This window comes from Gambusia affinis, linkage group LG09 (genome assembly GCF_019740435.1).
Source record: "Gambusia affinis linkage group LG09, SWU_Gaff_1.0, whole genome shotgun sequence".
Taxonomy (NCBI): domain Eukaryota; kingdom Metazoa; phylum Chordata; class Actinopteri; order Cyprinodontiformes; family Poeciliidae; genus Gambusia; species Gambusia affinis.
This window is the reverse complement of record NC_057876.1, coordinates 22,023,475-22,042,126: the sequence shown is the minus strand read 5'-3', so window position 1 is coordinate 22,042,126 and position 18,652 is coordinate 22,023,475. Positions and strand designations below refer to the sequence as shown.

Below are 18,652 nucleotides of genomic sequence, written 5' to 3'. Positions count from 1 at the left end.
TTAGTGAATGAAGGAGGAAGGCACATGATAGGGAGCCTGCATCTCCAACGTCATGGCAAAACACCACAGCTACACTCACCAGTGAACTAGCTCTTCCTCTCGTCCACTGAGGAGTTCACATGCACACCATCAGCTCTTCCATGCAGACACAGTTAACTCTATTACTATTGATTTTACATAATTCTGTGCAACAAGAATATGTGGAGTTTTAAAGGCAATCTTCACATTTTTGTAATTCCATGTGGGTCTCAGATGCTACAAAAAAAACTGTCTCTTTTTTAACATTAGGTTTATGTTTTTTTGGTGTCTGGAAAATTAGCCATTTCAAAAACCTCCACAATGCTGAGTCATAATCGACGGGGGACTGCGCCGTTACCTAACAACCAAACAACCCTTGTGTGCGTTGTACAATGGCTGCTGGAATAGTCAAGTGTTTTGTTGTCCTGCAGTTCAGAAACAACTTTCAGCATTTTGTAGGTTGTGTAGGAGGCTCCACTTCTGCTTTTCAAAGATGCAGAGTTGGATAATTGCGCATTTGTTTGCAGCCACTTTCACGTCTAAGTATAAACGTTGTATTGGGGGTGTGGCCAGCTTATTTAGATTTAAATACAAGATGCCTTAAAAGAACTCATTCTGGAATCAGGCTGACTAAAATCTCATCATCTAAAAATGATTTTGTGGAAAAAAATGTAATAAAATGTTTTTTATCGCCCACAGACCTATCCCAACCTGTTCAAGGAAGCATGATAAGTCACCTTTAATATCGGTATTTTGATGGTTAAGGAGAAAAAAACATTCTTTTTCATAAAGAAGTTTTATTAAAAGTTTATAACGTCTAGATGACGCTCTTCATTTTGCAAAAATCTTGATAAGTTGGTCCATAACAGCCAAGACAAAAGCAGCCTTCTGCTATCATAAAACAATTAACTGCAGAAAAATCATGGTGTTTTTTGACAGTATGACTTCATGATTCCTTGCCTTAGTTTAGTATTTGTTTGTTTATATTCAACAGAAGGCAGTAATTATTTACTTGGCTAATGGACGCATGAAGCGGTCCACCACTAATTATGTTTCTGTGGGAAACGTGCTGAAAACTGAGGCCACAAAGTATTTCCTGTCAGAATAACAATTTGATAGTAAAGAAAGATGGTGTTCAAATGAATAAAAGCTTTTGACTGTTATCACTTGAAATGACTTGATTATAAACCTTTGACAGAAACTCAAGTTAGAAAACTCAGGAATATTCCTTTAATAAAATAAAAACTACACAGATCTGGTAAGAAAACAATGTGAAAGAGCTGTAATATGTCTCTTGTTTCACATATCTAACATAACATTTAACAAGTTTATTGTCTTTATTATATAAAGAAAACATCATAGACTGTTGGGGAAATTCCAGAGGCATTTGTACTTAAAATCAAAAGAGCTTTTTAGGTGTATAATTAAAGGAGATTTGAAGTATGATTCTGTGGCGCTTTTTAAGCAGTCAGTATGTTACCCGCAGCAGAAAACCAATTCACTAAACTTAGTTTGTTGTAACAGTGTTGAGCTAATACTGGGTTAAAAATGGCCAATTCAATGTATATTTCTGCAAATACACTGCAAAAAACTAAATATTTATTGTCTAGTTACGAGTGCAAATAGCTTATTGCACTTAAAATAAGAAAACTAACTTTACAGAAACATATGGGAGCTTGTTTAAAGTCAATAATTTCTTAATATTGATGAAAAAGTGCTAGTTCCAACCAGAACCAGAACTTTTTCATCAACATTAAGAAATTATTGACTTTAAACAAAACTACACCAAAAATAGTTGGTAAGGTTTTGTGTTTGTGAAGTGTATTCAGTCATTCAGTTGTTTTTTATGCCATTTAAATAAAATCAAAACAATATATTTCTGTTCTTGTGCGGGTCTTGGAGCTCAGTGAACATCCACACAAAATGCAGCCAGAAGCAGAACGAAGAGGTGTCAGATAAGAGATATAACAACTGTGAAAATAACCCACAGAGGAGAGATTAGATTTGAAAAGCTCCGCCGACCATGAAAGTGAACTATGAGATTGCACGCCGCAGACTCTTGATGAGTTTGATGAGAGATGAGCAACAAGAGAAGAACAAACTCAGAGCAACAAATCAATTTGCATCGACAAAGAAAATTAAACCAAGCGGGGGTGAAATCTGTGTTGGTCGTTCTTCAAACTCTGCATGTTTGACACTTGATGTTTTCTGATGAATGTGCGCGTTTGTTGCTGTAGGTCGACTTGCAGACCAGCGCAGTTCAATCTGTTAGAAAACCCATTATCCTGCCGCTCCATTTACGCACATTTATTACGGCAGCGGTTTTGGCAGCCAATACTTACAAATCAGCTTTGCAACTATCAATAAGCGTCTCCTGCTCGTTCGAGGCGCTGCGTTTCCATATCGACGCACAGCTGTGATATAGATTTCGCTCTCGGTAGCCATCAGGGCAACTTGGCGTTGAACCAAATGCCTGGACGGACAAGCAGAGGATGTATAACTCTCTAGGCTCCAGTGATGGAGCCTGCATTCCTATTTTTACAAGGCCACAACAAGACGGAGAGGCGGCCATTTAAAGAAGACATCATAACAGATTTTACCTTAGGAATTGGCAAAACTAGGACGAGGAATCGGGAAGCGGCCGTTCATCATTAGCATGGGGAACGGCCAGTTTCTGACATTATCAACTAATCGTTTTTACCTCTCCACACATGCACACGCCTACTCTCCTTATTTTCAAAGCAGCGGAGGTAACGCTAGTAGCAGTGGCAGCGATAACAAAGCATTCCTGAAATTCCCCTGTTATTAAACTTTAATGAGAGCATTACCAAGCAAGGGAAGATGTGCTGAGTTGAGATGGAAAGGGGGCAAGCGGGGGCTTGAAGGTCACCAGAGATGGTGGAGAGATGCTCACTGTGGTGGGACACGTGTTATCCAGCAGCCGCTTTGCTGTTTGACCAAAGCAACACAAACATGGAGATCTCTCATGGGGAAAGATCAGACACGATAGGACAGAGGCTGGATCGTATTTCAGACTGTCGAGAAGTTTATCGAGACTTTAGACAAAGATAAATGAGATTTTTCCTTCTGCTAAGTGATATTTTACTTTGTTGTTTTGTAGTTTCTCAACTCAAAGCAGATTTTTTTTAATTGCTGTAAGTGATCATTTTTTTATACTTTATTTTGGAAAAATGTTAACTAATTTGGTTTGGTTCACTATTGTCACTATTTGTCGTGTTAATGTGTTATGAAAATATTTTGTTGATACATAAAGTTTGTATTTGTCAAAATAACTCAAAGGGATAACTACAAAAACACCCTGAAGTCAGATGTTTACAGAAGAGGATTAGAGGCACTAAAAAAAAAACTTTGATTTTTCTCAGAATTTTGACCAAAAAAAGAAAAAGAAAAAAAACAACATTCTGAGGAAAAGTTAAAATTCTGTTGAAAAAAGTCAGTGAGACAGAAAGTGAGAATTCTGTTAAAAAAAAAAGTTGATATTATGAAAAAAAAATTAAATAAATCAAAATCCTGAGGGTTAAAAGTCCAAATTCTAAAATAAAGCCAAAATTCTATAGAATAAAAAAAATCTGACAGGTGAAATTTAAGAAAACAAAAGTCAATTCTGAGACGAGACAAAACTGATGATTATGAGACAAAAGTCAGAGGAAAGTCAAACGTCTGATCCTCTTCCTTAAAGGTTTGATCGATACCAAAACTACAACATGGAGCTGTGTGACAGAGCAAGGCTTTGCTAATAATTTAAATTGTTTTTTAATATTTTAAACAGTCTTTTGTAGCCTGCATAAGCTATTAGCTTGGCTAGCATTACAAAAACAGCATCCATGTATACATTTCAAGAGAATACAGATCCTTTCTGTAACTTACAGATGTATAAAACATTTCCATTCATGCCTCCATTTCCGATGTATATCTCCTCCACTATAGAGGAGTCGAGATAAAAAGCTACCCGTCAACAACCCTGATATCCTCTCCCCACAGAGAGTTAATCTATACCACTGGTGTTATCGCCGAGGCTGGATTATTTTTAGAAGCTTTCATTACACTTTTCCCTCCGTAGCCGGATAGGACAGGCTGAGATTTGTCAGGAGGATCGCGGGATGCTCCCCCCTGGATCCCCGGTGAGGAGCTTCGGCTGACAGCTTGCAATGACAGGAGACATCTAAATTGTCTCATTATGGAGCCGGACTGTGACAGGCTGAGCCACCCGGAGAGGAAAAACAGGCGAGTTTGTGTGAGCCGGTGCGCAATTACTTCTACAAACTGGCACTGCGGTGTGTATGTGTTGCTGTCTTTAGATGGAGGGAAACCTAAACACCGGTAATGTGCAGCAGGGTATCGGGTGTGTTTTCAAACAAATTGCTTTCCTGAATGGTTCGGCGATGTCTGCAACCCCGTCTGAAACTTGCTACGTTTCCATTTTAATGCTTTTCACAAGGAAATTAAATAGGTTGGCGGTAACCGTTATCAGTTATTGAGTTAATCTAAAGCTGATTGAGCTTATCAATCCACTAATGATTAATTGATAAGCAGCCATTTTCTTAAAAACTGGAGTTTTCGCTTTTATCAAGAGGGCTGACTATCATCTGCACGAACTATTTTAGAGGGACAGATATTCTTTAGCTCCAATTTAAAGTAACACATTCAAGAATAAGAAGAATCCCTCCTCTAAAATAGACACCTACAGTTTGACTCCAACTTGAAGCAGTTTTCTGGTCAGATGAGACAAATATTTATTGATTTGGTCACAATGATAACATAAAGGGGAAAGCTTTTTAACCTGCAAACACTTTACCAGCTACCAAGCACGGCGGTGGTAGCTTCATGCTGGGGGTTTGTTTTGAAAACTACGTCCAAAATGTTCAACTATCATGAACAGAATTTTGTGTTATAGCTGGAAAATGATGTTAAACTGGGGTTTAAATGGATAAAGCAAACTAACATTAACTTTTTAGAAGGACAACCTCAGCCGTAAGAAAATATATGAACTATTTAAAAAAATTTAACTAGCCTTTTAGAGGTGAGAGGTCAAATATCCAGCAGACATTTTACCAGAAACTTGTCCAAAACAGTTTCTCTGCAACTTGTAAGGGTTGTTTAACCAAATATTGATGGCGTGAATGCATTTATTCAGGCCCGTATGTATACTTTTGACTAATTCAACATGTGGACCAATTTCAATCCTTGCATACTTTAAGTTTTAAATCCTTAAGGAAATGTTCAATTCATCTTTACACGATTCCTTAAACAACTGCTTTCTGCAGGTAAAATTTCCAAATACACTAGTTTGTTTTCTTCATTCTTGTGTCTCTGTGAGCTCTGCATCTGAATGAAGAGGGCGTTTTTATGAGCACATCCGGAGAAACACAACCCCCAATTACACTCCCAGCTTCTTCTTTTTACCATTCAGGCTCCAGGATCTGAAAGAAATGCGCTGAATTCCTCCAGGATGTGTGAACGTCCCTGTTTCACTGCATATGTGGAACAATAACAAGAGGATAATGCACAGATTAGTGCTCCAAGGGTCAAAGATATGCTTTAGATGTGGAAATCTGCTGCAAATGAATTAGCCCACTGTTGGCTCACAGCTATAGCTGGTCACGGAAGAAGATTAGTGTGGAAATGCAACTTAAGATGTCTGGCATTTCAGGGATATAAGCTGAAAATATTCAGCTGGCTGTCTGACTCTATCATTATTATTTAAGCACTGAGACTTTAAGTGCTTGAGTTGAATAAAAATCTTCATGAAGCCACAACTGGATGAAATTAATTAATTAAAACTCCAGAAAAAACATGACATTTTTTTAAAATCTGCTCTTAAATAAAGTGTTTTTGTTTAAATGAACTAGTTAAAAAAAAAAAAAACAGATGAATTGTTCTTTTAAGAGCATTTATTACCAAAACTGCCTGAACTCACAGCAAGTCATGAGAATGTCTTAAGGAAAGTGCAAACCTAGCATCATTTTGGCTTTTCTAAGCTCCTCAGCTGCTTCGCTCAGTAAACTTTTTAACTTTTAGAGTCTCTGCAGTCGGCCGGCAGACTTATCTTAAGCCTTGTCCTCACTCAGACCGTCGTTCCCTGGGGAATCCTAAAAATGGCGCCCGTCGCTCCGAGGGGAGGAATGTCATGACCTCATGTGAATAATGTCAATCAGCTTTGTGACTGGAGATGCAGGAAGTAAAAGCACTGAGGGAAGATTGTCTCAAAAAAAAAAAAGTTTTTTTTAAGTTTCCTTCTCCAGTTCAGGTGTCAGTGCCACTATCAAAATATAAGTTTGTGATGGAATGGCCCAGTCAAAGTCCAGACCCCAAACCAGTTGATGGTAACACTGTTTGAAGACATGACACTTTCATAAACATGAAAGAGTTTTTATAAATGTTTACGACTATTGCCATGAAGTGTAATTGTGTACATAATGACATTTTTTCCATTAAACTTTGCATTATTTGGTAAATCATAACACTTTTAAAGCAAAGTTGCATTTAAAAAGTCCATTAAACTGGTCAGCTTTGCATTTAGAGTGTTATTATTTACCAAATGACACTTTATGACAACGGCCATAAACATTCACAAAGACTCCTTCGTGTTTATGACAGATGTTATGCACAACCTTCAAATAGTGTTATCAAGATTTGTTATTGCTGATACATGATCTCATTTCAACCTGACTGAACTTTAGCTAGTTTTGTGAAGAATAATCTCGAAAGCTGGAAGAGAAAAAGCTAAAAGTGAGGGAGTTTAAAAGAAATGCCTGCCACACCTTCCAGATTTTAAGGTGTTTAAATTTTTGAAAACATGTTAATTCCACAACTATGCTCTCCTTTGTGTTAGGTCATTACCTAAAGTCTCAGCTTGTAGGAGACAAAACGTGAAAACACTGTAGCTCAACTACTAGAGACGCATATTCATCACATTGCACGTAATATTCAATGTTTTTCCAAAGGTGAGCGTTAAAGAAATGAAGTGAAAATGAAATGAACTCCTCTGCTGCCTTCACTCAAATTTCACTCAACTTATAAAATGTATGCAGTATAAAAGATCACACATATATGCCAGAAAATAAGCTGAACAAACAGAAGGGGAGTGTGTCGGCTTGCAGGAGGTTTGGCGGCAGGTTGGGTGGACCAAACCCAGGGGAAAAGAAGGAGCTTAAGGAGATCAGGCCTCACTTATTGAGAGATGACCGAGAACATCTGGGTCCACTCTGAAAACGTGTAAACGAGGGAAATCCACACTGTTTCGGTGCAATTAAGCTCATCCCTGAGCATGGGAAGCTCCTTTGCAGCGTTTGGTGTGTCGAGGATTTTGTAAACTCCAGGGAGAGCGACGGTGACATGAAACATGAGGGGTTTAGGTTTCTCGCCTTGCTATCTGCTGCACTGACCTGATGCTCCTGCAGAGCTGATGGGTGGGCTCCGAGGGGCCCACACACACTCTGACACACACCCATTCATTCTTGTCTCTTGTCTCCTCATCCATTACCAGTCTGATCCCTTTTAGGGTCTTGCTTCAAGCACCAATGGCTCATGATCCCACTGTAATACCCTCGCTGTCAAAAAGTTGGGTAACTCTACCTTTTTTGGTTATCTAAGTGATTCCTTGGTGTGTGTGTCCTCCAGGTCCCATGGCCTCCACGGAGCATGGCAGAGGGCTGGAGGAGGCAGCTACAGTGAGAAAAATGGCCCAGCAGAACCCAGTGAGAGGCGGTCAGACCCACAGACCAGCCAAGAGAAGACGCCCACGGCCCCGTCTTTCCCACAAGGGGCCCATGCCGTTCTAGAGCAAGGTCAGTGTCTCCTACGGCTGGGCAATATGACGAAAATATTAAATATTGGATTTCTTTTGGGATGTGTTGTTATGGCACAAGGGTTGGGCACAGCCCACATAGGGAGGCCTTGGACCTCGCGAGTTCGATTCCCGGCCTGGTGACCTTTGCCGCATGTCTTCCCCTTCTCTCATTGCCCACTTTCCTGTCAATTGACTGTCAAGTGGGGGCCACTAGAGCCAATAAAACCTTTAAAAAAAATAAATAAATATTGGATGTTTTATTACTGTATCATAGGACTGGACAATAATCAATAACAATATACTGTATGCTGCGATAGAGACATGATCAATATAAATAAATAATACGTCTGACAGAATATTCAACATTCCATATATAGAATATTCACTGAACTCCAATCCAGAACCGCACAGCATTCTGGGAGATGTATGCAGAGGAAACGCTTTAGACTCAACCTCTTACTGCTAGGTAAGCAACGCTGGTGGAATCGACTAACTGACCATTCTTTGGTAACCTAGCAACTCATTCATTCTTTGGTTACCTAGCAACAACCTGCTGAGTAACTAGAACAGCAGCGGTTGAATATTTCACTACTGAGCCTCATAGCTGCTTGAAAATAAAACACAACAGCGAAGAGAAAAGACAGGAAAGGTCACACCACCAGTATGGCAGCATTTCAGATATTTAAAAAAACAAAAACTAATCGTTAATTATTGACATCAACTGATATGGAATGCAGTCCAGTCCTACTAGATTATGCGACATAATATATTTCTCGACCTACTGTGAGTAACGAATTAAAGACAAGCTTGTTTAAACCAAAGATCCTCCAGACACAGTGAATAAGTTTCATACTGAATGAAACTGATTTGGAAAAATTTTGCTTTCATCTGATTTTTCTATGTTGTAATTTCCTTGTATTTTTTTTATTTTTTATTTTTCTCTTTAAAATACCCAAATTTCCTCTAAACTTGACTTTTTGATGCAGCTATTGATGCAATTTCTGAATATTAAATGATTAATATTTAATATCAGGATTTGAAAGCCATTTTACCAAATACTTTTTTACTCTTACTTGATGGCCACTTTTGACTTTTACTTGAATAAAAATAAGTTAAAGTAGTGCTGCTCTTCCTTTAGTATAATTTTTGAGTTTTCACCTCTGCTTGATGGTTGTGATAGACATTTTAATCATCATCACTTGAAAAGCTTATGATACAATCAAATAGATTCAATACATCGCCCAGCCAAAACTTTCTCCACTAATAAAAAGTAAATAAAATAGAATAGCATAGAAGAAAATGACATTTTTTACCCTCTGTGGAGTCTTTTGAAAACACAATATGCCTGCCGCTGCTGTGTTTACCCAGAAGACTCGTCTTCTGTAGTCAGATATTTCTCTAGAGAATGTCAAAAGAAACACTTCCAGAAACATTAAAACATAAGTGCTGACTACACTGGCCAGAAAACAACTTACAACAGGGAACTGTGAAAACAATACGACTTAAACACTCAGTCGGCAGAATCAGGTCTGATGCGTTTGATGAAAACTCCGATCAAACTTCTTCTGCGGGATGTTATTGTTGGATCCAGACTTCAGACTCCTGGACCAAACCTGCCGGCTTGAACATCTGCCCAGAACAACTGCAGCTTATTTAAATCTCAGTTATTCTTGTAAATCTTACCTCCAGGGCCGCTTGGCAGGGATAAATCTTTACTCTAGATCTGATTAAGTAAATAAAAGTATTTTCTCCAAAGATAATAATTTTGAAGAGATAAGTATCCAGGTTCTTGGAAAAAAAATTTAACTTGATGTCAACTAAAAGTAAGTTTTTGTGTGAAATCTGCCTCGTATTGAGATTCGCCTGTCAACTTTTCACTTCTTTATTGTTTAATAATTAACATAAATAAATTAGGAATGTCTCAAGCTTCACTGTGAAACTAAAATACTTGATACAAATCCACAGAAACTTAGGCTGAGACCTCTAATGTCACTGAAAACCAGCAGCAGCATGTCCACACGTCTCTTTCAGACAATACTAGACAGGCAAACCTGACGAGACATAATATCCCTGCAGGAGGTGCCGACCGCTCAACACTGACCTGCAGAGGTCCTGCATAAATTAAAGTAGTGAGAGGAGTCTGCAACCCAAAGGCTGTTAATCAGTTTGAAAGAAGAGGATCAAAGCAAAGCGCCTAGAGGTGTTTTACAATCTATAACAAATTATGAATAATCAATTGTTACCGTAGTTTCTTAAGACGCTTTTGAAATCACTCTGGCTTTAAAGACGAGACTCCAGGGACTCATAACAAAGATGAAAACAATGAAGGCGAAAGCAGCGTAGTAGCACTTGAAGGGCTGCCTCTGCCAATGAGAAGTGAGAATCCTTTCAGAGCACTGAGTGTTTGGAGTTCGACTCGCTGCCAGAATGCTGAGCACATAATAAACGGGAGCTTCAGAAAGCAGCGAAGCTCTAAAACTGAACGGCTCAGTGAGTCACAATGCTGTCTCTGCAAACAGCACTTAAACCACAATACACTGGAGAGTTTTGTTGTTGTTGACTCCACTGGCTCGGCTCTTTATGCTTTTGGTTTGCAGCTCACCTGACTCATGAGGAAACTGATTTCTGCTTTGTGTTGGAATCAGATGGTGCACCAATAAACAAATCTTTTCACAATCGCACAAAACTTACTTTTTGTGGTATTTTATAACTTTACAAACACAGCTCTACAAATAAAACATATTGTTGGTCCAAATCTGTGCAAAAAAGGCCTCGTTTTGTCTTAGTTCACCTTCCACAATGACTTCTTACTCATTTTAGCTAGAAATTATAGTGAAGTAGCAAATGTTTTAAAATAAAAACACAGATTTTAGTAGTTTTAACAGGAAAAATTCAGTTACATTGAATTTTTCACAATAAAATAAAAGTACCAGCGATGTTTTTTATACCTATTTTTTTGTTTGTGCTTTTGGTTCTACACAGTTTTCCATAAATAAAACAATATAGAGCAATATATATGTCTTCTAAATAATAAACAATAGTGTGACAGATGTCGATAAGAGGAAGCCACCAGTTTAGCAGTACTTAAGATATTTAAAACAAAAATATGATCAATAATCAATGATATTGCGTGATACGAGGCTCTTCCTTCGCGTTACGTTTTTCAGTCATGTCATTTTAGCCCCACTAAACCGTTTACTGGGTAACTTAAACCTACTAAACCGTTTAGCTGCTTTCGTTTGCGGTTTAACCCCAACAAACCACTAACCACAAAATTAGCTCAGCAATTAGCACATCAGTGGACGTGTGCCCACTACTGATACTTATCAAAAATAAACATCATGTAACATTTTTTGCTCCAAATACGTTTAATTTAGATGGACTAAAGAGGCATAAAATGTCTCTTTGGCTTGTAGAAACTGCAAACTGAGAATATAAAGTCTTCACCAGGGAAGACAGCTAGCATCAATTTGTCTCCCTTCCTGCAACATCAGCTTGAAAAGCTCTGTTCTTCCTCATGCTTTCCCTCTTTTATTCTTCGATTTAAGCCGACGGTGGGAAAAGAACCGCCCCTGGGATCTGCCGTAGATGCATTTCGTTTGATCAAAGCAAGACTTCAGCGGATAGAGACAGAGCTGAGCCGTCACTGGCCTAAACATAATTACAACAGTGTTTACACGAAGATAAAAAACAATGATTCCCCTGACGTTGTCCATCCTTCAACCTTGTGCAATTTAGCAGCATCACCCCATTTTGGATTCAAAGACAGCTCATCTTTTATTCTCTATGACACCTGAAGCAATGTCAGATTTTCCACCATTACACTTTCCAGATGTGAGCAGCTCTGAGAAGAAATACTGCGACCCAGGTCAGCCTCTTTAAGCATCCAAGTAGAGTTGGATTAAACCAACTCTTGGCTCTGAAGACATGCCAGTGATAGTATATGAGACAACAGGATATTAAAGACTTAAAGCCAGAGGCGATTTGTGGAAACCCCCAGTGGCCTCTAGTGTGAGAAAACTCTATAAGTGACTCTTTCAAGGAGTTTCCCATGAAAACAAAGGGAGCAGGTCGCTCACTTTATGACGTAGTAAACCTACATCATAGATCTAAAAGCACAAAGAGCAACAAATGACAACATGGCTGGGTTGAGATATGCCATCATTTATGTAGCATTGCATGTCAACAGAAAATGTTGAATTGAAAGATCAAAAGGCTGTTATCAGCAAAAGAATCATCCAAAGGAGAGGAGGAGATAAAACACAACAGAACATAAAAGATTTCTGTTTTCTGGTTATGATCCTCCCTCCAGAGTCTATTATAATGGCTGGCTTGTGTTTCACAGCATGATATGCAATTGTTTTTCTTACTCCCTGCTGCAATTTCCAATCAAAGACTGTGAAATCTGGTCGGGACATGTCTAAGGTAGTCTTCTAGATGTGCAAGATAATGTCAGAAATAACAGGGATGAAGCTTTGGCAGAAGCCCACAGATACTCAGACTTATCAGAGAGGACATTGAATGAGTAATTCAATATCGGACATACACAGAGCAGATGATCTTACGTAGTCTGATCATCTGCAATGGTAGCCGTATTCTCCGTTATCTGTTGTCACTTTGATAATAATAACCAGAGATCAACCCTGAAGTAAACAACTAACAGGAGAGTAGATCAGCTTTCATTACATTCAACAACACGGTCCAGTAACAACGGCAGATAAATGTCTCCGCGGTAGAAACTACAGCGTACAGAGATTCCAGGAACAGTCAATAAAAATATGGAGGCTCTGGTTAAAACGAAAACATTAACAAGTCAACATTTTTCTGTCTATAACCCGTTTCAGAAACCTCCAGAATGTAACGTTTCAAATCAGAAGCCCAGCCCGTTACCTAGCAACCCCAACGGAGCCCCGACTCCGTTCGGGATGCAACCAAAGCTGAGCTCCAGAACATTTGGTCAGCTGGTTTAACTGCTGTATGCTGAGATTTGTTGATGGCTTACCGCCTAGAAACCATTTGCTGTGTTCTTGTTGCTTGTGCTAAAGGCTTTACTTTTGTGTTTTCTTCGTAACTCTGTGTTTTTGAACTGCGTTGCTGCTGGAATGTGCTGTATAAATAAACTTGAACTTGATTACATCTTTTCCAAAAAGTTAGTCAAGTAAATGTAAGTCAAATCTGCTAAAATCTCATTACTCAAGAATGATTTTGTGAGAAAAAAAACGTTTTTTTTGTCTCCCATAAACCAATACGAACCCGTTCAAGGAAGCATAAATGGGTCACCATTGAAAGTTCTTAAACGTTTCTGATGTATTTTCCTTCTCTTTCTGTTTCTCTGTGTTGCAGGCACTGCCTTGAGCGCCCTCCCCCAGGTTCTGATTTCTATGCTCTTCCTTCGCCTTGGGGGGCCTTGCAATGACGGGCCTACTCTTGCCCAGCCTGAAGAGTGATGTCCATAGCACCTGCTGGTTCTCCAAGCAACTCTGTCCACCTAAAAATCAGGACAAGCCGCTCACCCTCGGCTCCAGGAGGAATAGGGGGGCGTTGAAAAGGGGGTGGGAGGTATTGAGCCTGAGCTACCAGACTCTATTTCTCTGTCTCTTTATCTTACTCCCTCCTTACTGATATATCTCTGTCTTTTTTTCAATTTGCTTAATAGAGGCCAATCATAGCAATCTTTCCGAGTGTCTCACACTCTTTGCATGACATGTGGCGGAGAGGGAGCCCCGTCAAAAGAGTCTTAAAGCTTCTGTCACTCCTCCAGGACGTGGTTTTCGCATGTCTCAGATCCAAAGTCCCATCAGTCGCTGATTTCATCGCTGTGTAGCTACTTTAACGAGCAGATGAGCGGGTCTGACCGTGCAGAGGAAGTAACCTAATTTTCGTTGTGATACTCTGGAGCTGAAGGTTTAGTGTTGAAAGGAGTTATAATCATCACTTAATTGCGATTATTAATGGTGCTTTGTATCTTTTAATGTCAGTTTGTCCACATGCAGCGTAAACTAAAACAAGAGCACATGCCATTAGGACAACTTCACGTTCCTTCGCTCATTCCGAAGCTGTTTGGGTGTTTCTGAGTTCATTAACACCTCGGGGGGGAACAGAGCGGCTTTCAGGCTCAAGGTTACCGTCCCACCTTGAAGGAGTCCTCTTACCCCGACCCTGACCCCCGACCCCCAGCCTTCTCGCCACACCGCTGCCCCCAAGCAGCTGCTCTTCACGACTGTTACCCGGCGCTGGCGGCCCGCTCCGACCGACGGGCCGCCTCGCCCCTTAAGGAAGTGCCAAATAACAACCTTCTCCACAATGCTGCCAGGAACGGAGGAACGAAAAAGTCAGAGAGAAACGGATTACCTCCTGTTTTAAGTCTCGATACACTGACACGTTTATGCTTTCTCTATGTTTTGTTCATTTTAACCTCAGCTCTTTGTTAATCCGCCGCCGCGATCAGCCTACCACTAGTGCTCTAGTTTAATATTCAGCATACGAACAGAAAAAGCTATGCCTTTCCATCTTACTGGAATACATTTATACTTTTTTCTGTGTTTGAGTTTTATTTCCTTTTTTTCTCAGGGTGCTGTGATAGAGGCTTGTACTTTAGCAGGCTGTTATGTGCATTTACTCAAGACAAACATACAAACTCATATGAGCATATTTTCATATACTGTATCTTCACTCTCCCTGTATGTATACTCTAGTTTAATCACTATGTTACCGGAGAGTTATTCACGTCTTTTCTTGAGCTCCCTGCGTTATGGTGGATGCAGTTGCCTTTCTAATCAGCCCGTCCGCTGCACAGGTGGTCGCGGATTTGATCGTCATGTCCATTAAATCCTAAACTTAATCTTTCATAGATGTCCACATTTAGTCAGAGCTCATTGTTAAATTGGCTCAGGCTGGAAGCTCATCATTTTAACTTCAGCCCCCCTGCTGATTCAGGCTGTAATCATATCGCATATTGGGAACTTGATAATCCTTGTTGCGTGTTGGACATGCAGAACTCTAATTTAGTTAGTTGAATCAGTTTCAAGAGCATAATCTAATTAATCTACAGTGGGTGTGCACAACTCTGTTGCACTGCCTGGTTTTCCACCTTTACTGTGATAAATATCCTGCACAATTCAGCATGAAAAACTAATCCGTTAGGAGTGAAATGATTAATGGTGAATCGATTATTTAAATAATCGTCAACTAATTTACTAATCAATTAACTTGGCTTTACAGACTAAATAAGAGTTGAAAATAAAAGCAGAAATTAAGCCAAAGCTACAAAAAATAGACATTTTACATTAAAGATAAAAAAATAAATTTCTCTGTAAACATGTTCTGCCCAAAACTCCTCAGGTGGGAATTTGTTTCACCTGGTTCAACTTCTGTAAAAAAAAAATATATATTAAGCATCTTTTGCTGTCCGATTATTAATTAGGTAATCCAAAAATAATCAACAGATCGACTGTATCTTCACTGTATCAAAAGTTACTACTGGCAGAAACGACAAAGCAAAAACCAGGAAGTAGTTGGAAGATGATGGCGTGGCACGTTTTTTAATAACTTATCGCATTAATAAACTAATTCAGGTGTGATTTTAATTGCGTTTTTTATTCAGTCTTTACGAGACGACATGAATAGCTGAGTGTCATCAGCATAACAGTGGAGGCTGATTCCACCGTTCCTGATGACTCCATCAAGCAGCAAACATGTACAAATGAACAAGTAGGGGACCTAGAATAGAGCCTTGGGGCACGCCGTAGTTAGCATCGAAGAACATGTATCCATACTGACCATAACAGTGAGATAGGAGCTGAACCAGTGAAGAACAGCGCCAGAAAGCCCAACCAGATGCTGTAATCTATTTAAATGGAAACAATGCAACTGCAAAATTGCAAATAATTAGCAGAATATCAACAAGGTTTTGCAGACATTAGTAATGGAAACACAGCTAGTGTTGTCCCATATTTTATCCAATTACTGAGGATGATGTAATGATCTTCTCTTCTCTTGACTGAAACCGTTGTCAAAGATATTTTGTAAACTCTCTGCAAACAATGGGGTCAGCTCAGCAATCTAAATGAGAAACTATTGGAAAAATCCAAAACAGGAAACTGTCACTTCATTTCAAGTTAATCAGATTCCCTTAAATTGTTTTCCAAATATGAACACAAATACGGTGAATGCTGAAAACAAATCACACTCACCCTCTCCAAACGGATTTATTTGTTTTTAGCGATAGAATTGTACAGGATATATCTTTCACAATAAAGGTGGAACAATTTTTAAAAGAATAAATTACTTTGCAAAAACTCAGCATGTGAACAGGGGTGTGGACACTTTTATAAAGGCGCATTACATTTCCAGAACTTTTTCCCTCTCGCCATGTCTCATGCAAATATTAAAAATAAAAACGCAGAATCTTCTCAGCCCCAGCATGAGAAGCTTTTATTAAGAGAGCACCTAAAAGCACAGTGGTATCCCAGCCAAGCTTACCTTGATTAAAAATGCATTAAATCCTAGGGCACTGTGACGTGTAATAATTTCAGTTCTGCCATCATTTTTTTATACCCTCACAGACAGAGATGTAGATTTCGTGACGGCTTTGCTCAGGAGGTCTTGTGTGTTTTTGGAGGGAAGAATATAGGAAGTAAATGAGCTGGGGATGAAGGTTCAAAGCCGCAGGAGTTGGGAAGGCAAAGGGGCTCGAGTCAATATCCCTCTTCTCTCCCTCCCCGCCTCAGAAGTTATTGTTACTGAGCCGAGCAACGTCTGTATCCGCACTGTTCTTCATGAATGTATCCTCACCGTCTGCACCAGCCATGCTGCCCTCGCAGAGACAGGAGCAAACCGATGTTTATGTAAGGAACCACTTTTTAATCTCATCATCAAACGCCAAATATCCCACAGATTCAAAGCTTCTGGCGTCAAATAGTCCCAACAAATAGACGTGGCTTTGCTCAAAGACTTCTCTGTATGGGTTTGCAAGGCTGCACTTTTTGCAATTCCATTATGCTGCTGGAAAAAATACACCCTGAAAACAAGAGTCTCTCGCTATGGAATGGTTTTCCAGTGTGTTGTGAGAATTTCCTTTCATCTGATTCTTGTCTAGCTGGTTGTCCAAAGCTTACTTTTTTGAATACAGTGTGACAAGCTGTATCTTTTGTGGATGTAACAAAATAGAGAAGTAGTCTGCAGAACAATATGTCGTGGACACGTGAAAGCTTTCAGGCGTTCTTTTCTCGTAGATCATAGCTCACTTCCCTCCCCTGCACATCAGGTTTAATGGAAGGACAAGCATGTCCAGGCTAAAACTGAAAGGCTAAACCAATACATTATGCTCGGGGAGCAAAAACCATTTTCCTTAATGGTCTTTTCCAGCAAGGCTTAACACAAGAGAAACTATTCCTATCCTCTCAATGTTCCCCTCTCTCTCTGTGACCATCACAAGGCCTGAGTAATGTTTTCTATGCACTTGTTAGCATGTGTTCCTGGTAGAAAAACCCTTATTCTGTTCTGTTTATGTTTATTTTTGTCCAAATGCATTTGGCAGGGAGTGTGTAAGGATGAGATGTAGATATGTGTCGCAGGTGGAGGTAAGAAATTAATAGAAAACAGGTTTTAAACGTCAGCTTAGTCACTGAGGTAGTTACGGCCCCTGAAAAGTCAAAAATTATATATTTTTTGTTTTTTAATTGTTTTTATATCCATCACTGACTGCAGAAATGGAAGCACAGCTACCACGCTACACATTCCATAATTTTCCCCTCCGAATCCTTCATCCCATCAAACTGTATCATGTTGGCCTTCAAAGTGGGTGTCTGCAGGATCGAGTGGCTGATATTTAATCCAACAAATAGAGACTTTTTTTTCCCACTGGCTGGGCAATCCAAAGGATAACTAGATTCCAAGTCCCATGAGGAAAACCGATGATCAGTCATTATCTCGAAGCCTCAAAATGAGACTTCCTACACCCAGAATAGCACAGGCCCCTCCTGCCTCGATGGCGACACATTCTCCATCCGCTGTGTCTCAGAGCAGTCAGTCACATTCAGAACAATCGTAGGAGAAATGCAGTCTGTAGGTTTATCACAACAGTGTTACTAGATCTCAAGCAGATACCGTTTGAAAGACAATGTATTACTCCTTAAACTTATATTCTGTTCATGGTGTGTGCTCATATTACTCACCAGGCCAAATGTACAGTCCCTGTCTCTGTTTTGATGTTGAACTGGGCAAAAATAAATGACATGAATAAATAAATAAAACAAGTGTATCAGAAATGGTTGAATACTGTGTACATATTTGAACTTTTGGTTTCTAATTTATAAAAGATAAGCTTTAGCTCTTGGAGTACTTATTTTATTTTTTTTCCTTTCATGCGTAGCTTTGTGTTTTTATTTTCTATTTCTGTAAAGTGTGTAAATATATCTTTATGATAATAAGTAATATTAAAAATCTTATTTTAAGAAATAGGCCTGTCTTGTGTCTTCTTTTATCATTTACAATTAAATTAAATTAGAACTGGTTCTTTTAACACCAGCACACAATTTTGTGAGCTAGCTGTGGCAAAATACAGGTGGCTAAAACAAGCTAGCTGTGGCAAAATACAGGTGGCTAAAACAAGCTAGCTGTAGCAAAATACATATGATAGATAAAATAAAGTAGTAGATAAATACATGGGGCTGATATCAACCAAATGTAGCAAAACACAGGTAGCTAAAATAAGCTAGCTGTGGCAAAATACAGGTGGCTAAAATAAGCTAACTGTAGCAACATACAGGTGGCTAAATTAAGCTAGCTGTGTCAAAATACAGGTGGTTAAATTAAGCTAACTGT

At 39.2% G+C, this 18,652-nt stretch overlaps 1 protein-coding gene across 1 annotated transcript in view; it reads left to right on the top strand.

Moving 5' to 3' along the window:
* apln (apelin) overlaps nucleotides 1-18,286 on the top strand; it is a 34,850-nt gene extending 16,564 nt beyond the window's left edge. The window contains exons 2-3 of the mRNA XM_044127877.1: nucleotides 7,660-7,826; nucleotides 13,172-18,286. Coding sequence (XP_043983812.1) covers nucleotides 7,660-7,820 — 161 coding nt within the window. The 3' untranslated portion in view covers nucleotides 7,821-7,826; nucleotides 13,172-18,286. The remainder of the gene's footprint in view (nucleotides 1-7,659; nucleotides 7,827-13,171) is intronic.
* Nucleotides 18,287-18,652: the final 366 nt, after the last annotated feature.